This window comes from Acinonyx jubatus, chromosome C1 (genome assembly GCF_027475565.1).
Source record: "Acinonyx jubatus isolate Ajub_Pintada_27869175 chromosome C1, VMU_Ajub_asm_v1.0, whole genome shotgun sequence".
Lineage (NCBI taxonomy): Eukaryota > Metazoa > Chordata > Mammalia > Carnivora > Felidae > Acinonyx > Acinonyx jubatus.
The window spans coordinates 30018391-30033031 of record NC_069381.1 but is presented as its reverse complement, the minus strand read 5'-3'; the positions used below and the strand labels follow the sequence as shown (position 1 = coordinate 30033031).

At 39.8% G+C, this 14641-nt stretch overlaps 1 protein-coding gene across 29 annotated transcripts in view; it reads right to left on the bottom strand.

Moving 5' to 3' along the window:
- The window catches only part of MACF1 (microtubule actin crosslinking factor 1), a 328483-nt gene that overhangs the window by 129701 nt on the left and 184141 nt on the right, over positions 1-14641 (bottom strand). For all 29 annotated transcript variants that reach the window (XM_027059599.2, XM_053211857.1, XM_027059590.2 and 26 more), the window contains 10 exons: positions 13917-14069; positions 12462-12616; positions 10952-11078; positions 10231-10414; positions 9640-9809; positions 5477-5655; positions 4690-4828; positions 3973-4166; positions 2747-2909; positions 1782-1865 (listed from right to left, as the gene is read on the bottom strand). In XM_027059599.2, the coding sequence (XP_026915400.2) occupies positions 1782-1865; positions 2747-2909; positions 3973-4166; positions 4690-4828; positions 5477-5655; positions 9640-9809; positions 10231-10414; positions 10952-11078; positions 12462-12616; positions 13917-14069 (1548 nt within the window). The remainder of the gene's footprint in view (positions 1-1781; positions 1866-2746; positions 2910-3972; positions 4167-4689; positions 4829-5476; positions 5656-9639; positions 9810-10230; positions 10415-10951; positions 11079-12461; positions 12617-13916; positions 14070-14641) is intronic.

The window sequence follows — 14641 nt, the reverse complement described above, 5'->3', positions numbered from 1 at the left end:
ATCCTGATCTGGCAGGTTAAAGATTCTGCATTTCTGACAAGCTCCCCAATGATACTGATGCTCCTGATTCTAACACCCCATTTTGAGGAACAAGAAGAGAAAGTAAAGCCAAGAGAACTGAACAAGGCCTTTCATAGGCTGGCCTCAACTTTCCCTTCTCATTTTCCACAGTCACTGCTTCTTATGTACCACACACCATCTAGCTATGTCAGAATTATTTGCTATTTCCTCCTATAATCATTATATTTCCATTCCTCTGTGCCTTTGACTATGCAGTTCCCTTGGACTGGAATGCCCTGCTTTTTGTTGTCTACTTAGAAAACTCTAGGCAGGAAAAAAACACGGAATGAGTTCCTTAAGCAGTCTAGAGCAGCAGTAAAAAAAAAAAATTATTACTATTACTACTACTATAATAGTACAATATTAGTAGTAATAAAATGGTAACAATAATAAAAGCAGGTGCTACCATTTACTGAATGTATCTTAAGTTTGAGGCAATGTCCTATGTATACACTATCCCAGGTAATCTTTATAACCATTCAGTGAAGTACTGATTCCATTTTGTAGATTTAGCAACAGGCACCCAGAGAGGCTAAGTACTTGCATAAAGTTTTAAGCCTAGAAAATGGTGAAGCTAGGATTTAAACTCAATTCTTTGTGATACCAAGTCTTTAGTTATTAACTAAAGAAATGGGTTCATTCATAGAATATTTGTTGAGCAACTACTATTACCTATCATTGTTCTGAGTGCTATATGCATAGTGGAGAACACGTTAGAAAAAACCTTGCTCCCTTGGAACTTACATTCTAGTGGGAAGGAACACAATAAACAAATAAATATATAATAATCTCAGGTCATTTTTATTTAGAGACGTTATCAGAGAAATAGGGAAGGGGGACCAGATCATGCATGGCCTCATAAACTATACACGGCTTTAAATTTTTATTATGAGTATGATATGAAGTCACTAGACAGTTTTAAGCAGGTAACTGACGTGATCCAATTTACCATACTTGAGCTATTGTAAGGTGCACATCTCCCCCACATTTTAGTATCTCTAAAATTAGAATGTGTCTTACAATCAATGGTATTTGCAAAATTAGCAGAATTTCTTCTTTTTTGGTAGTGTATAAGATAATGGTGTGGCTTATAACTGACAATGTCTGAGATTCGGTGACATGCAGTATGCTCTAAAAAGGTGGGTGTAGCTACTACGTGGGAAAATAGCCTATGGGGCAGGCTGAGCAAGAGATCAGCTCAGAGGATTAGAAGAGTCTAAGGAAGATTCCTCACTCAGATGTGAAACAGGGAAATGGGGACAGGTGGGTGGGTAACAAGAGATAGATCAAGGACATATTGGAAGATGAAGCCAAGCTGTTCACAGACAGAACATAAAGTTTAAGGTAAAGAGAAGATTTAAGGGTAACTCTTGGGTTTTTTGCTTCAGCAAGTGGGAAAATGGGACACTCCTGAAATAGGCGAGACCTGAGAAGTACATGGGAGAGGAAATCCAAAACATTCTGTTTCTGACATGGCAAGTTTAAAAAAACCTGTGGATCATCTAAAGTGTGATTCCTTGAATCAGAGCTGATGTCTGGTACTACTCTGAGCATCCTCAAATGTAGGGCCATGAAAAGTACACATGTGCATTAACTGGAGGATTGGGCCAGCCCCCCCCCACAGAAGCGCTTACTTGTCCAAAAGCAAACCCGACAATGACAAGGGAGATCTTTCTCTGCTAGAGATCATTTATATGCCTTTGGGGATATGGTAGAGTTACCTTTACAATAGTGGAGTATTGCTGGGAAAATTTTTGACACTGGTCCAGCTTTGTCTGATTCTTCTCAATTTCTGCAAACAGATCCTGGAAACCAAAGTATCACAACATTACCATTGTCCGTATTGTCATCAAAACAGCTGATCATTTATTATGTTCTAAGGCAGATTTCAAATCTTAGCGACATCAGAATCACCTGTGAGGCAATCACTGTCTTGCCAGGCCACCTCCAGAGTTTCTGATTTGGTAGGTCTGGGTAAGTCTGAGAACTTGCATTTCTAACATGCTCTCAGTAATGCTGATGCTTCTAGTCTGGACTCCACACTTCAAAAACCCTGCTCTGCAAATTTTACATGTATCCCTTCATTTAACCTTAACAACAATAACTTTATGAGTGAAATAGGTTAAACAAATAATGGACTATGTCCATTTTATTGATGAGGAAGTAGAATGCTGAGAAGTTAAGTAATTTGGTCAAGGTCTTATAGTGAGTGAGTGAGCCAGGACTGGAATCCAAGCAATTTAACACCAGACTTCATACTCTAAACTGTGATGTTAAACAAGATAAACAACAAAACACTAACAAGTAAAAACCACTTTGAATAATTTTTGTCCAGTTACATCTTTCCTGGTTTTCCATGCCCCATGTTCTAATCCTAATAAAATCAAATGCAGTATCAAGAAATAAATGAGGCAAGATAATTTTAATCTGTCCACCTATGGTTTCAATATATAGTCTCTGAAACTCAGGTTTCAAAGGGACCTTACAAGTCTGTCTGGCCTAAGTGCAAAACCAGTATCATCTTGAGACCATCTTGCTTGAACTATTTTCAGAAGAGGAGTCTCAGAATACCTTGCTATTTGGGGGAAGCTTAATTGCTAGCTTTTCACCTCCTTCCATGATGAACTAACTCCTCCCCACCCCCCGCCCCCGCACACAACTTTCACCATGCTACTGCTATACCCACCGTCTGCTGGCTAAGCTGCTCCGACAGCACTCTGCTATCCTCTGCCTGGCCTGGCTTCATCATTTCCTGCTGGGCAGTGGTTTCCTCAATCCATTTGATGAGAGTTCCATGGCAGGCTCTGTAATCTCCCAGAACTTCCTGAATACTTTCTAGCTCAGATTGGCTGGAGGAGCATAGGGAAAGAAACTGCCATTAGACACCTTGGTACAAACACAATAAAGTAAATGGGGCAATTCCCTCCTTATCCCATTCTTCCAGTTGGGCTTGATCACAGAGGATTCGTCTATTTTGGGGAAACAGTAGTACAATGCCAACGGAGACCTATGAACGTAAACAGTGCCCTGTGGGGTGAAAGTAAGTAGAAACCAGTTTTGCATGCTAGCCCTGGACACTGCTTTGGAGCCTGGCATCCCATGATGATCCTTGTCAATTTTTTTTACCTAGGCTGCCAAGGATCACCAGGATTGCCAATAAGATAGTGCTGGCTGTACACTTCTGTCTCCTGATGACAGAGTACCCGTTGGAGTACCACAGTTATGATTTAGGAATCGCTGTAAATTCTTGGGGAAAGATGGGTGAAAATACTAACTTTCAGTTAATTTCAGGAACAGTTTCTTATATCACTTTTGTGAGTCCAACCAGACTTGGGATAGTAATTCAATTACAGAGTATCAATCCAAACTTTTGAATTACTATAACTCCTCCCTCTCTGTATTTGCCTATCCAGCCTAGCCTCAGTAAGGTAATTTTGTCTTTCCTATTCAAATCAGACATCAGAAGCAGGACTTCAAGTAAAAGAAATAAAAACCACTGAATTAGCAAATGAAAGTGGAAGCAAGAAATTCTGCAAAGCTCCACTATGAAAAATGGCTCATAGTTGGATTCAAAACTAATAAAACAAGAACCAGAACTCAAGATCTAGCCTTGAGAAAAGATTATCACCCTTCCAGTTTATATCCCAAAACATCACTGTCGTCATGGCTTAACTAGATAAAAACTGGTACAGGAGAAGCATCGCTAACAGGACCATCACTGCTTCACCAAATGCAGCCTCAGGTCTGCTTTGGGGTTGATGGTCCCAATTTTCTGTCATTCATCTTGTCCAGAATTCATTTAATCTGTACCCTTCTCTATCACATCCTGCCTTTAAATAAGAATGTACAGCTTTCTGTTTAAAACCTAGTCCCTGAATCCTAATAGGAGAAAAGGGTGAGGCCACCACTCACCGGGTCTCGAGCTGGACAATGACCCGGTGCCAACGTTCCCGCAGCTGGGAGCCTTTCTCCTGACAGCGCTCCAAATCCAGGCTTCGATCTGGAGTCAGACGACTCAGTTGTTCTGCCACTGCCTTGGCCTTGGCAATTTCCTCATCCAGGACTGTAAACACTGAATTCTTGTCCTTCACGTCACTAAGCCAGTGCTATAAAAGGACAAGTACAGCAACAGGTTAAATATATTCTATGCCAAAAAGGACTCAGACTAAGGTAGCAAACAAGAACATAGCCTATAACTGGCTCTGCGTTGTATCTGGGATTCACAAGCCAAACTCTATAATGTTTGCGCTAGAAATACCTCCACAGTCCTCATGCACACAGGGAGGCCAAGGGCAGGCAGTACATTACAGAGATGTGCAAAGAATTAGTGTTTGAAACTTGGCTATCTAATTTAGAAGTGTAACTACTGATTGTATCTGATTTAGCTGTGATTTTACGGAAATCACAGAAAATAAAACAGAAAGGCAGTCATTTATTTCCCTTTCCAGCTAGATGTTTTTCTCAGTCCCAACTTCTTTGGATCCACATTAAAATATATTAAATATGCTATCCTGCCCAGTTTAAATGCAAATTTAAATCACTGTCATGCTGTCCAAAATTGCATTTCTCTGCTAACCCAAAGCAATGGATATGTTAAGTCAAGCTCCTACGAAACTCAGAGCAACCAACCCGTAACGTAGACCGATGAGACTCCAGAGCAGAGAGATCTGCTGGTACTGCTTCTTCTTGACTCAGCTTGATTTCATAACCTTTGACCAAGAGTTCAGCATCCTGGATGCTACGCACTATAACATCGATTGTCTTTAGCCTGTGAGGGGAAGGTCACCTTCGTTAACACACACATTTTAAGAGCTTGGCCACAGACTTGGAGCACTATAGAGAGGTTCACAAGATGTACTGCTAAAATCAGTTTTACCATTACTAGATGATGACAGGGTTTTATAAAAATAAGAAAGCATGATATATGTGCTGCCAATTTCAGCCAATTCAAAATAAAGTTCTAGGTGACACTGGGACACACACACATGTGGTGGACTCATGGGAGAAATGACATAAGGCCAGAAACCCACTCAACACTATGAAGAGTCTAAGATCTGTGACTCCTCAAAGTCATGGATGGATAGAGGGAAAATCTTCAAAGACTGTATTTAGCTTAACTGAAAATTTTAAATTTTCATTGTGTAGTGTCCCTTCTTTTTTTCAGAGCTATCTAATCAAAGAGAAATACTCCTAACAATGCAAATCCATCTCTCTTTCTGTATCACTGACATTTGTTTGCTGCACCCCAAGGAACCCACTCCAGTTACTTGGAGCGAAAGCCAAGGTCTCTCTTCATGGGTACATGCTCTTCAAGATCTGCAACCTCTCTGGATTGTTTGTGAAACACTCCAGGCACTTCCCCTTCTCATTCCAATGAAACCATTGCCCTCTGGATCCAAACCTGCAGCCTACTCACTTATTCAGATAGACTGTGGAGAGACCATACACATGGTCCATTTTCTCCACCAGCAGATTGAGTTCTGAGCGCAGAGTTGGGACACTCGAACCAGATGGAGACTGATGGAGAAAGCTGTTGCATTTCGTGGAAACAGTATCCAAGTCTGACCTCAGTTGCTGTAAGTCCTCTTGGGTACGCTGTCAGGAATAGGACACACAACAAAGATGGAGACAGAATTGAACAAAGAAGTAATAGCAAAATACTGCAAACAAGCTAAATGCCCATATGTGGGAGACTAGTTGAAAAAACTGTGAAACAGCACTGAAGGGGGAGAATGGGAAGAACACACACAAGTATTTCCTGAACACAGTATTTGGACTATAGACAAATGTGCAGGCTAAAGACAAAAGGAACCATAAATAAACACTGAACTCCAGTTAGTAGGTTTGTGGAATTTTTCTAGTAGCATTGACTCAGCAATTCTAAACCTACTCATCTCTACATGCTAGAACTGAGCAATAACATAAAGTAGGTTTCTCAGTCTTAGGGAAGGAAGTTACAAATATGGAAACGAGAAAAGTTAGAATGAGACCTGTGGTGTTGGTTTGGAACCAAATGGAGACAGATACATATGAATTCACAGTTATGTCTGTGTGTGAGAGAGAAAAATTGATAGATAAATATATTGGTCTACCTTTGTGATACATTTATGTGAATATAATGATACACACATCTATACACATATATGTGTATACATATAAGTATGCATGTGTGTAACATTGGGGTGTGCCTGTATGTGTGTGTGCATTATGCGTTTGTAAGTATGTGTTTTTCTAGCTCTATCTGCTGAGCAGGCCTAGAAACAATGACACCCCAATAATAATGAGCATGCTTATATGTAGATCTTGGTTTCTAAATAGCATTCTCTACCTAAAGGAAGCAGGACTCCTTGGAGAAATGGCTGATTCCAGGCTTAGGGCTGGCAAAGGCAAGATGAACCTGAAATATCTCATTTTGTTAAGAAATAAGAAAGCACTCAAAGAATGGTGGGACATGTTAAAATGACATAGATACCAGCTTGAAGGGGCTCTCAATAGCCCCTTGAGAAATTCTGACATCAAAATAAAGATAGTAACAACTTACAAACCATTAACATAAGAATCCATAAGTCCATACTGACATAAAGAATGAAGAAAGGGGACACGTGGGATGCTTAGTCAGTTAAGCGTCCAATCCTTGGTTTTGGCTCAGGTCATGATCCCATAGTTTTTGAGACTGAGCCTCGCATCAGGCTCTACACTGACAGCAGGGAGCCTGCTTGGGATTCTCTCTCTCCCTCTCTTTCTGCCCCTCTCCCACTTGCTCTCTCTCTCAAATAAATAAATAACTTTATTTAAAAATTTTTTTTAATGTTTATTTATTTTTGAGAGAGAGAGAGAGAGACCATAAGTGAGGGAGGGGCAGAGAGAGAGGGAGACACAGAATCCAAAGCAGGCTCCAGGCTCTGAACTGTCAGCACAGAGCCCAACGTGGGGCTCAAACTCACAAACGCAAGATCATGACCTGAGCCGAAGTTGTATGCCCAACTGACTGAGCCACCCAGGCACCCCAATAAATAACTTTTAAAAAAGGAAGAGAGGAGGGCATAGAATAGAAATTTTAAAATGTAAAAGGAACAACAGAATTAGATAATCACCTTTTGGCAATAGTCATACTAATAATTAATTCAGTCAAGAATCAACACTAGTTGCTAAAAAACTAGTTGGTGAAAGTGTGATGTAAAACAAGATATTTACATGGTCTCCAAGTATCCCCCCACAACATGCGTAGTAATTACAAAGGGGAAAAGAGCAACAAGCAATACAAGTTATCACCAGTAATGGGACAAATCAACATCACATGCTTCCTGATATCATGTGCTGAGGACACACAATCATTTCTGTGGTATTCCTGCCAAAAATGTGTAACCTATATCTAATCATGAAGAAACCTCAGATAAACACAAAGAAAAGAATAGCCTACAAAATAAATGACCTGCACTCTTCAAAACGTTAGGGGTGGGGTTGGGGCGCCTGGGTTTGCTCAGTTGGCCAAGCATCTGACATTGGATGAGGTCATGATCTCACATTCCATGAACTTAAGCCCCTCATGGGGATCTTTGCTGTCAGTGCAGAGTCCACTTTGGATACTCTGTGTCCCTCTCTCTCTGCCCCTCCCCCACCTGCACGTGCATGCAGGCACACTCGAAAATAAACATTTAAAAAAATGTTAGGGTCATGAAAGATGATAAAAAGTTGAGAAATTATTTCAGTTTAAGGAAATTTAAAGAGACACAGCAACTAAACACAATGTGTGATAGGTACTGGATTGAGTCCTATACTAAAAATTTGGAGGGGGTGGAGAATACCCAAAAAAGGCATTATTAAGTCAACTGATAAAATTTTAATAAAGTCTTAGATAACAGCATTATATCAATGTTCATTTCCTGATTTTAATCATTGTCCTTTGGTTACATAAGGGACTCCCCTTGATTTTTGAAAATGCACACTAAAGTATTTAGCGGTAAAAATGTATCATGTACAGAACTCACTCTAAAAAGAAGAAAAAGATTATTTTAAAAAAATTTTTTAATGTTTATTTATTTTTGAGAGAGACAGACAGACAGCGCAAATGGGGAAGCAGCAGATAGAGAGGGAGACACAGCATGTGAAGCAGGCTCCAGGATTTGACCTGTCAGCACAGAACCCGACACGGAGCTTGAATTCACGAACTGCGAGATCATGACCTGAGCTGAAGTCAGATGCTCAACTGACTGAGTCATCCAGGCACTCCAAAAAAGATTATTATGATGTATACATATGTAAAAAAAAAATGACAAAGCAAATACAGAAAAATGTCAACATTTGGGGAATCCAGGTGAAGGCTATATGAGAAAAGAAAATTTCTGTATAATGAAACTACTTCAAAATAAAAAGTTAATGAAAAAAAAAGGAAGATCCTTTAGAAGAGCTGAATATTAACATTTCTTAGAATGTTCTATTTTGCTGGGACAAACAGATTTCAGGTGACTACAGAAAACTAGTAAGTTTCAATATGAAAATTACAGGTTTATATGATATGCTTCATTCAGGCATATTAGATCCTTCTTGGCCACTGAAAATTACACTGCCCACTCATCCTCTTCTTTACACTTTGGAATAATTGAGAAGGGTAAGAAAAATCACTCCTAATTTAGCCAGTCCTTTCCATTCCTTCAGGCTCCCAGGTCAAATCTAATATTCTTTTTTTTTTTTTTTTTTTTTTAAATTTTTAAATGCTTATTTAGTTTTGAGACAGAGACAGAGCACAAGCAGGGTAGGGGCAGAGAGAGAGGGAGACACAGAATCTGAAGCAGGCTCCAGGCTCTGAGCTGTTGGCACAGAGTCCGATGCAGCGCTCGAACCCACGAATGGTGCGATCATGACCAGAGCTGAAGTCTGATGCTTAACCGACTGAGCCACCCAGGCACCCCCTATACTCTTTAAAGAGCTCTCATACCATCCCAAGTAGAAATGGTCTAATAATACTCAAACTTCCTATAGCAATGTTTGCTTAGAAATCTGTAAATATCCTAGGTACTATCTTATGACATCTCTTATACTCAAGTTTCTAATTGTGACTTCAACCTTTTATTCTTCTTTAAACTATGCTATAAGCCCAAAGCAAGGACTTTGGCTTACTGTCTTTACATACCTATGAGCACATAGCAAAACAATTAATATTTGCTGCTTTTACTTCAGAAACACTGCCCTACATTTTGATGGCATTTTACTTTTTCAGGAAACTCATTATAGTTAAGTACTACATCACTTAACTTCCAAAGTTTTCCAAAACTTTGAGCAGACAGTAACATCTCTACTACGCAGTCTTAAAATATGTAGCCCAAATGCAGTGCTTAGAAGAATTTGCCAGTCAGTTTGCCTTCCCAAGTGTGTAAAAAACTAATCAACATTCAGCGACACACTGGGAGTTGAAATCATTCTTTGCCACAGGTAAAGGCATTTATAGGCTGCAGGGAAGGACTCTTGAGAAGGAATGCCATGAGTCTATTGTTTTATGTCTTAGGCTCCATATTGTCTTGACACCCATTCACTCTGAAAGCATGTGCACTGCAGGCAGCACCCACCTTGCTCGATGCTTACCTCTTGCTCCGCGATCCTTAATGCACTATCCTGCCGGGCATCTTTGTCAGTCCTAGAACTGGCTGGAGACTGAATTCGTTTGATCAGCCGCTGTTCACACTCCTCCAGGCGTAGTCGGATATTCTTCAGCTCTGAAATGTACGTCTTGGCCACAGTTTCTTCTTTGTCCTCTGTGAATGCACAAGTACAGAATACCATTAACCACCACAACAGAAATCAACAAACCTGAGAATAATAGATTCACCCTCAGACAGAGGGCAACAGGCCTGATATTCCACAAATGAAAGTAAGGCCTTACATGGGGGGAAGCTTCTGCCTGATCCTAAATTCCCTGCATTATACACTCATCGTTAAGGATCTAAACATGTTATCTCCACAAGAAAATGTGACAGGCTGATAAGCAATGACAAATAAGGCCTCTTCTTCCATGATCTAATTTTCAGAATTCATCTCTATAAGTTTTTCCCTATCTCAAGTTTTTAGCAGCTCAAATGGTAAAAAGGTGGTACTTTCTAGTCTGTATGAAGGGTCCAGCAGCACCCTTCAGGGCTCTCATTCCACCATTCCTCTCCCTCTTGCCAAGGCACACACCATTCTCTATGGACTTCATCAGGTGCTGGAAGTGGGTTTTACAAGCCTCCACCTCCTCTTCCAAGCGCAAACGATCAGCCACTGAGAAGAGCAGAGAGTCACAGCTATCCTGCAGAAAGTCTTCATAGTGGGCCTGGAGGTTCTTCATAACCTGGTGGCACTCCCCTGGTGCTGAGGCTCGAAGCTAAAGAGAGACACAGAGAGAAGGAAATAAAAGAAATTTCAACAGAATGGGAACATAATACCTTCTCCCTTTTTCCTTTTTATTGATGTTTAATATATAGACAAATCAGCTGCATATACCGTAACTGCAAACATTTGTTTTTTCACAAAAAGAACTTGTCCATGTCATTGGCATTCAGATCAAGAAATGATATTACTAGCACCCCAGAAGCACCCACTGTGCCCTATTGTACACAACCCTGACTAATGGTTAGTTCACCATTATTCCTGTACAACATACATTTATACAAGAGCTGCAGAGTGAGAAGAAGCCTTTAGTTGGCCAAGAAAACAGGAGATCTTGTTTGTTTTCATCAGGAATTTCCTTAACCATTCAGGCTGCTGTTTTTTGTTCCTAGGACCCCCTAATTGTGAAACATCCCTGACTCCACTTTACTCCCTTTGGGTGGGCAGGAGTCTTACAGTAATGAAAAAAAGTTCCTTCTGAAAAAAGCTTGCCAATAGGATGTGAGCCTGAGGGAAGGCTTTTCACAATTACCTTTTCCAGGTTCCAGGTCTTTACAAGGTCAAGGTCCTTCCGCAGATAGTTCCAGGAAATAAGGCTTTTGGTGTTAACATGTAGCTGATGCCAAAGGGCCATCACTTTCTGGTAAGACTGTTCGACCCTAGAAACAATAGAGAAGCTGGCTGTGGCTATTCTAAAACCTGAGCTCCACATTAGAGACCTTTCAGGGCGAAAATGTGATTGCCTTAGCAGAACTGGATTTATATGCTGAGCAGAGAAAGGCAAATAATCAAATATAACAACACAGCAATCTTTAGAACCAAATTAATTGACATAGTCAAACAATTTGGACTTACAATGGTATTATGAATATGATGTCAGCATGTTTAGCAGTCTTATAAATGTTACCTGTATATATAATGATCACAAGAAGTCAGAGAGAGGGTACACCCGTGAAGGTAAGTAATATAGAAAAGTAGAGATAAAATAACCCCATTTGGAATTGTTGAAAAACGACAATCCATATCAATGCTTAAAAATACATTACTGTGGTCTATATATTCACAAAACTGCTAAAATGTTCAAAAGTTAAGAACAACTTAAAAAGTTATCTGGCATATTAAAAACAAAAAACAAAAAAAGAACTGCAGTGTGAAGGACCGGAGAAGTTTCTTTCTAAAGCATCCTGTGCCTGATTCAATCTCAACTTCTGGAAGACTTACAGACTCTAAACTCTCACATACACAGACATATTCAACACACACATTACCTTGAATTTCAAATTAAGAAATGTGACATATAAGAATAAGATAGAAAATTAGAAGCAGGACTTCACTTAAATAGGAGACTTTAAACCCATTTAGTTTATCTGCTCCCTCTCCAAAAAACCCATTAATTAAAATTTCAGTGACATCAAAATAAAGGATTGAAAATAGCAGGCTTAGGAAATTAGAATTCTGGGGTGGGGGAGGGAATAGCTGGTTTTTATTACAAGCTTCATGGTGTAATTCAGCTTTTAAAACTATGTATGTAGGGGCGCCTGGGTGGCTCAGTTACTTGAACGTCTGACTCTTGGTTTGGGCTCAGGTCATGATCTCACAGTTTGTGAGTCTGAGCCCCACCATCAGGCTCTGTGCTGATGGCATGGAGCCTGCTTGGGATTCTCTCTCCCTCCCTCTCTGCCCCTCCCTGGTTCTCTCTGTCTCTTTCTCAAAATAAATGAATAAACTTAAAAAAATATGTATGTATGTTACTTTAATAAAATATAAAGAAGAAAATTAACTGTCACTACAAAAATCAATCTTCTGAGAGTTAACTGTTTATGATCAAGAATGATCACCAAATTGAACATAAGCATTTACTGAAAACCTACCATGTAGCTGCAAGCACAAGACTTGCTATCTTAATAGTAAGTCTTTCCCAAAAGAAACTTTAAAACTTGGCTGCTCTGTTTAAGATTGCAAATGCAGATTCATCCCTCCATCAATTCACTCAAGCCAAGCAGCACATGTGGCAGTCCAGAGTGGCCCCTGAACCAAGTTACCTGCTGGCCATCTCAATGGCATCCTTATTGGGTGAGGGGATAAGGAAACAGACCGATGGCACCATCGCCTCATTCCCTGTGGGGCTGATCACTTTCCACTTGGTCCTCTGCGAATTATCTTCCAACACACACTCATCATTCTTGCAAATGGTGATCTGAAGAGACAAACTTGTAAGTTATTGCTAGTGGATAAACTGACAACCTGTATGATGTGGTGCCTGATCCCAAAGCTATGAAATCCTTAAGAAAAAAATCATTTTGGAGATCTGACATCCCTTAGTGAGGGTTCCTGATTTTGATGAAAAGATAACCTTATATAAATATACAACACGGGAAAGGTTGAGACATCAAAGAAATCAAGGAAGCAAGTGTTTGTTAAATATTTGTTACAGGTCAAGTAACCTAGTATATGCAAGTTCTAAGGAGACTGTCTTAAGACCTCCAGAAACAATCTCTCTGCATCTACAGCCATTAGGGCAAAGGTTAAAGGGACATGAATAATCACAACTTTGCTTTTGTGATACTTCCCTCTTCCTCCCTTGTCATCCCACTCAAATCCCTTGAAAAGGCTTAAGCATTTTGGAATCATCAATTCTTTCTCTTGGGAGACAAGGAACCAACATCCTCATCCCTATTTTATAGACAGAAATACTGAGACACAGAAAAGTGTCAGAGAAGTTCATTCTTACGCATTACAAATATTTACTGAGCCTATTATGTGCCTGGAATTTTGCTGGGCCACTGGATGTAAGAATGGTAAGATGGTAAACTAACAAACATGGCTGATATTCCTCATATTCTGGTGGGGGTAAGAGTTATAATACTGTATGTCAAATGCAATTTACCAGGGAATGCATGGAAGGGACATGACCCAGTCTTGCCTAGAAAGGTAAAGAAGGATTATTCAGGACCTTGAAGCCACATTAAGGAATTTAGGCCATCTAAATAGAACTAGGGAATTGTTCTTCTTTTTTTTTTTTTTTTAAGATCATTCTGGTAGAAGAATAGAGAATGCATTGATTGGGGAGGCTAATGCCATTATTCAAGTGAAAGAAATTATGGTCTAAATCAGGGTAGTAGCTGCAGGGACAGAAAGAAGTACATCTAATCTAAGGGATATTTATTTGCAAGTTGGTATTGATTTGGTGTGGCTGCTAGTTGTGGGGTGTAAGAGAGGAAAAGCCAAAGATATGGCTCAGGGGCTACAAAGTATCATTTCTGACATCACTTAGGAAATCGGGTGGATGATGATACCAATCACAGAGGCAGGGAGCAGGTCAAGATTATAGAGTTTGGGCTTTTTTTTTTTTTTCCTTTTTTAAAAGAATGTTTAAGTTCTATGAAAAAATCAAAAATCTGTAACATTAGACCTTTCTCTATCACACCCCTAAACTGAAGGTTTTGCTTCTCCCTCCCTTCCTTCTGGAGCCAGAGGTACCCTTTCCACCTCCTCACCTCTATCTGCCGATAGTCACAGATGGCCTTCAGAGAAATGGTACTCTTTAGCACGTGGTCAGGACTGCGTGGCTTTAGCTGAACAATGGTTTTTGATCTCCCAACAAGACTGGCTACGGAACTCTTGGACTGTATAAGCTGCTCCTTTTCGTCCTACAAAGTGAGAAGAAACACAAAAAAGACATTAATGCTGCTACTCAGGGTGACTGAGCCAACAAAGAAAACTGAGTGCTCCACTCCCTCAGAGAATGTCATTTCTCAGTTAAGTAGGGATCCTTGGTGGAGCCATCTTAGAAACACAAAGATAAAGAAAAAAGGAGAGGATATTTGTCTTCTACCAAGTGCTTTTATACTCAAATTGTTCAGCTTTCTCCCTGTGCCCTTTTCAATGAATCATGAAGCCACATGCAAAAGTAATGAAAACACAAAAACAAACAAAAAAAAGAACTGCCAGCTGCCAAATACAGCTACACACAGCTAACAAGGGATTTCCCCAAATAAGGTTCAGAAAGCATGGAAATTTAAAAACAATAATAACAACATTGCTGTCGCTATTATTATTATTCGCTTTCTTACTGGCAGAAGCCAGTTCTTGCCTTCTGCTTAGGAGAAGCTAGAATTGTGCTCTTTAAAGAATTTTTAAATAATCATACCTCCCAAGCTCTACTACTAATATTTCACTTTCTTAAATTGAGTCAAACTTTCTAGAGAAAGATCTTAGCTCT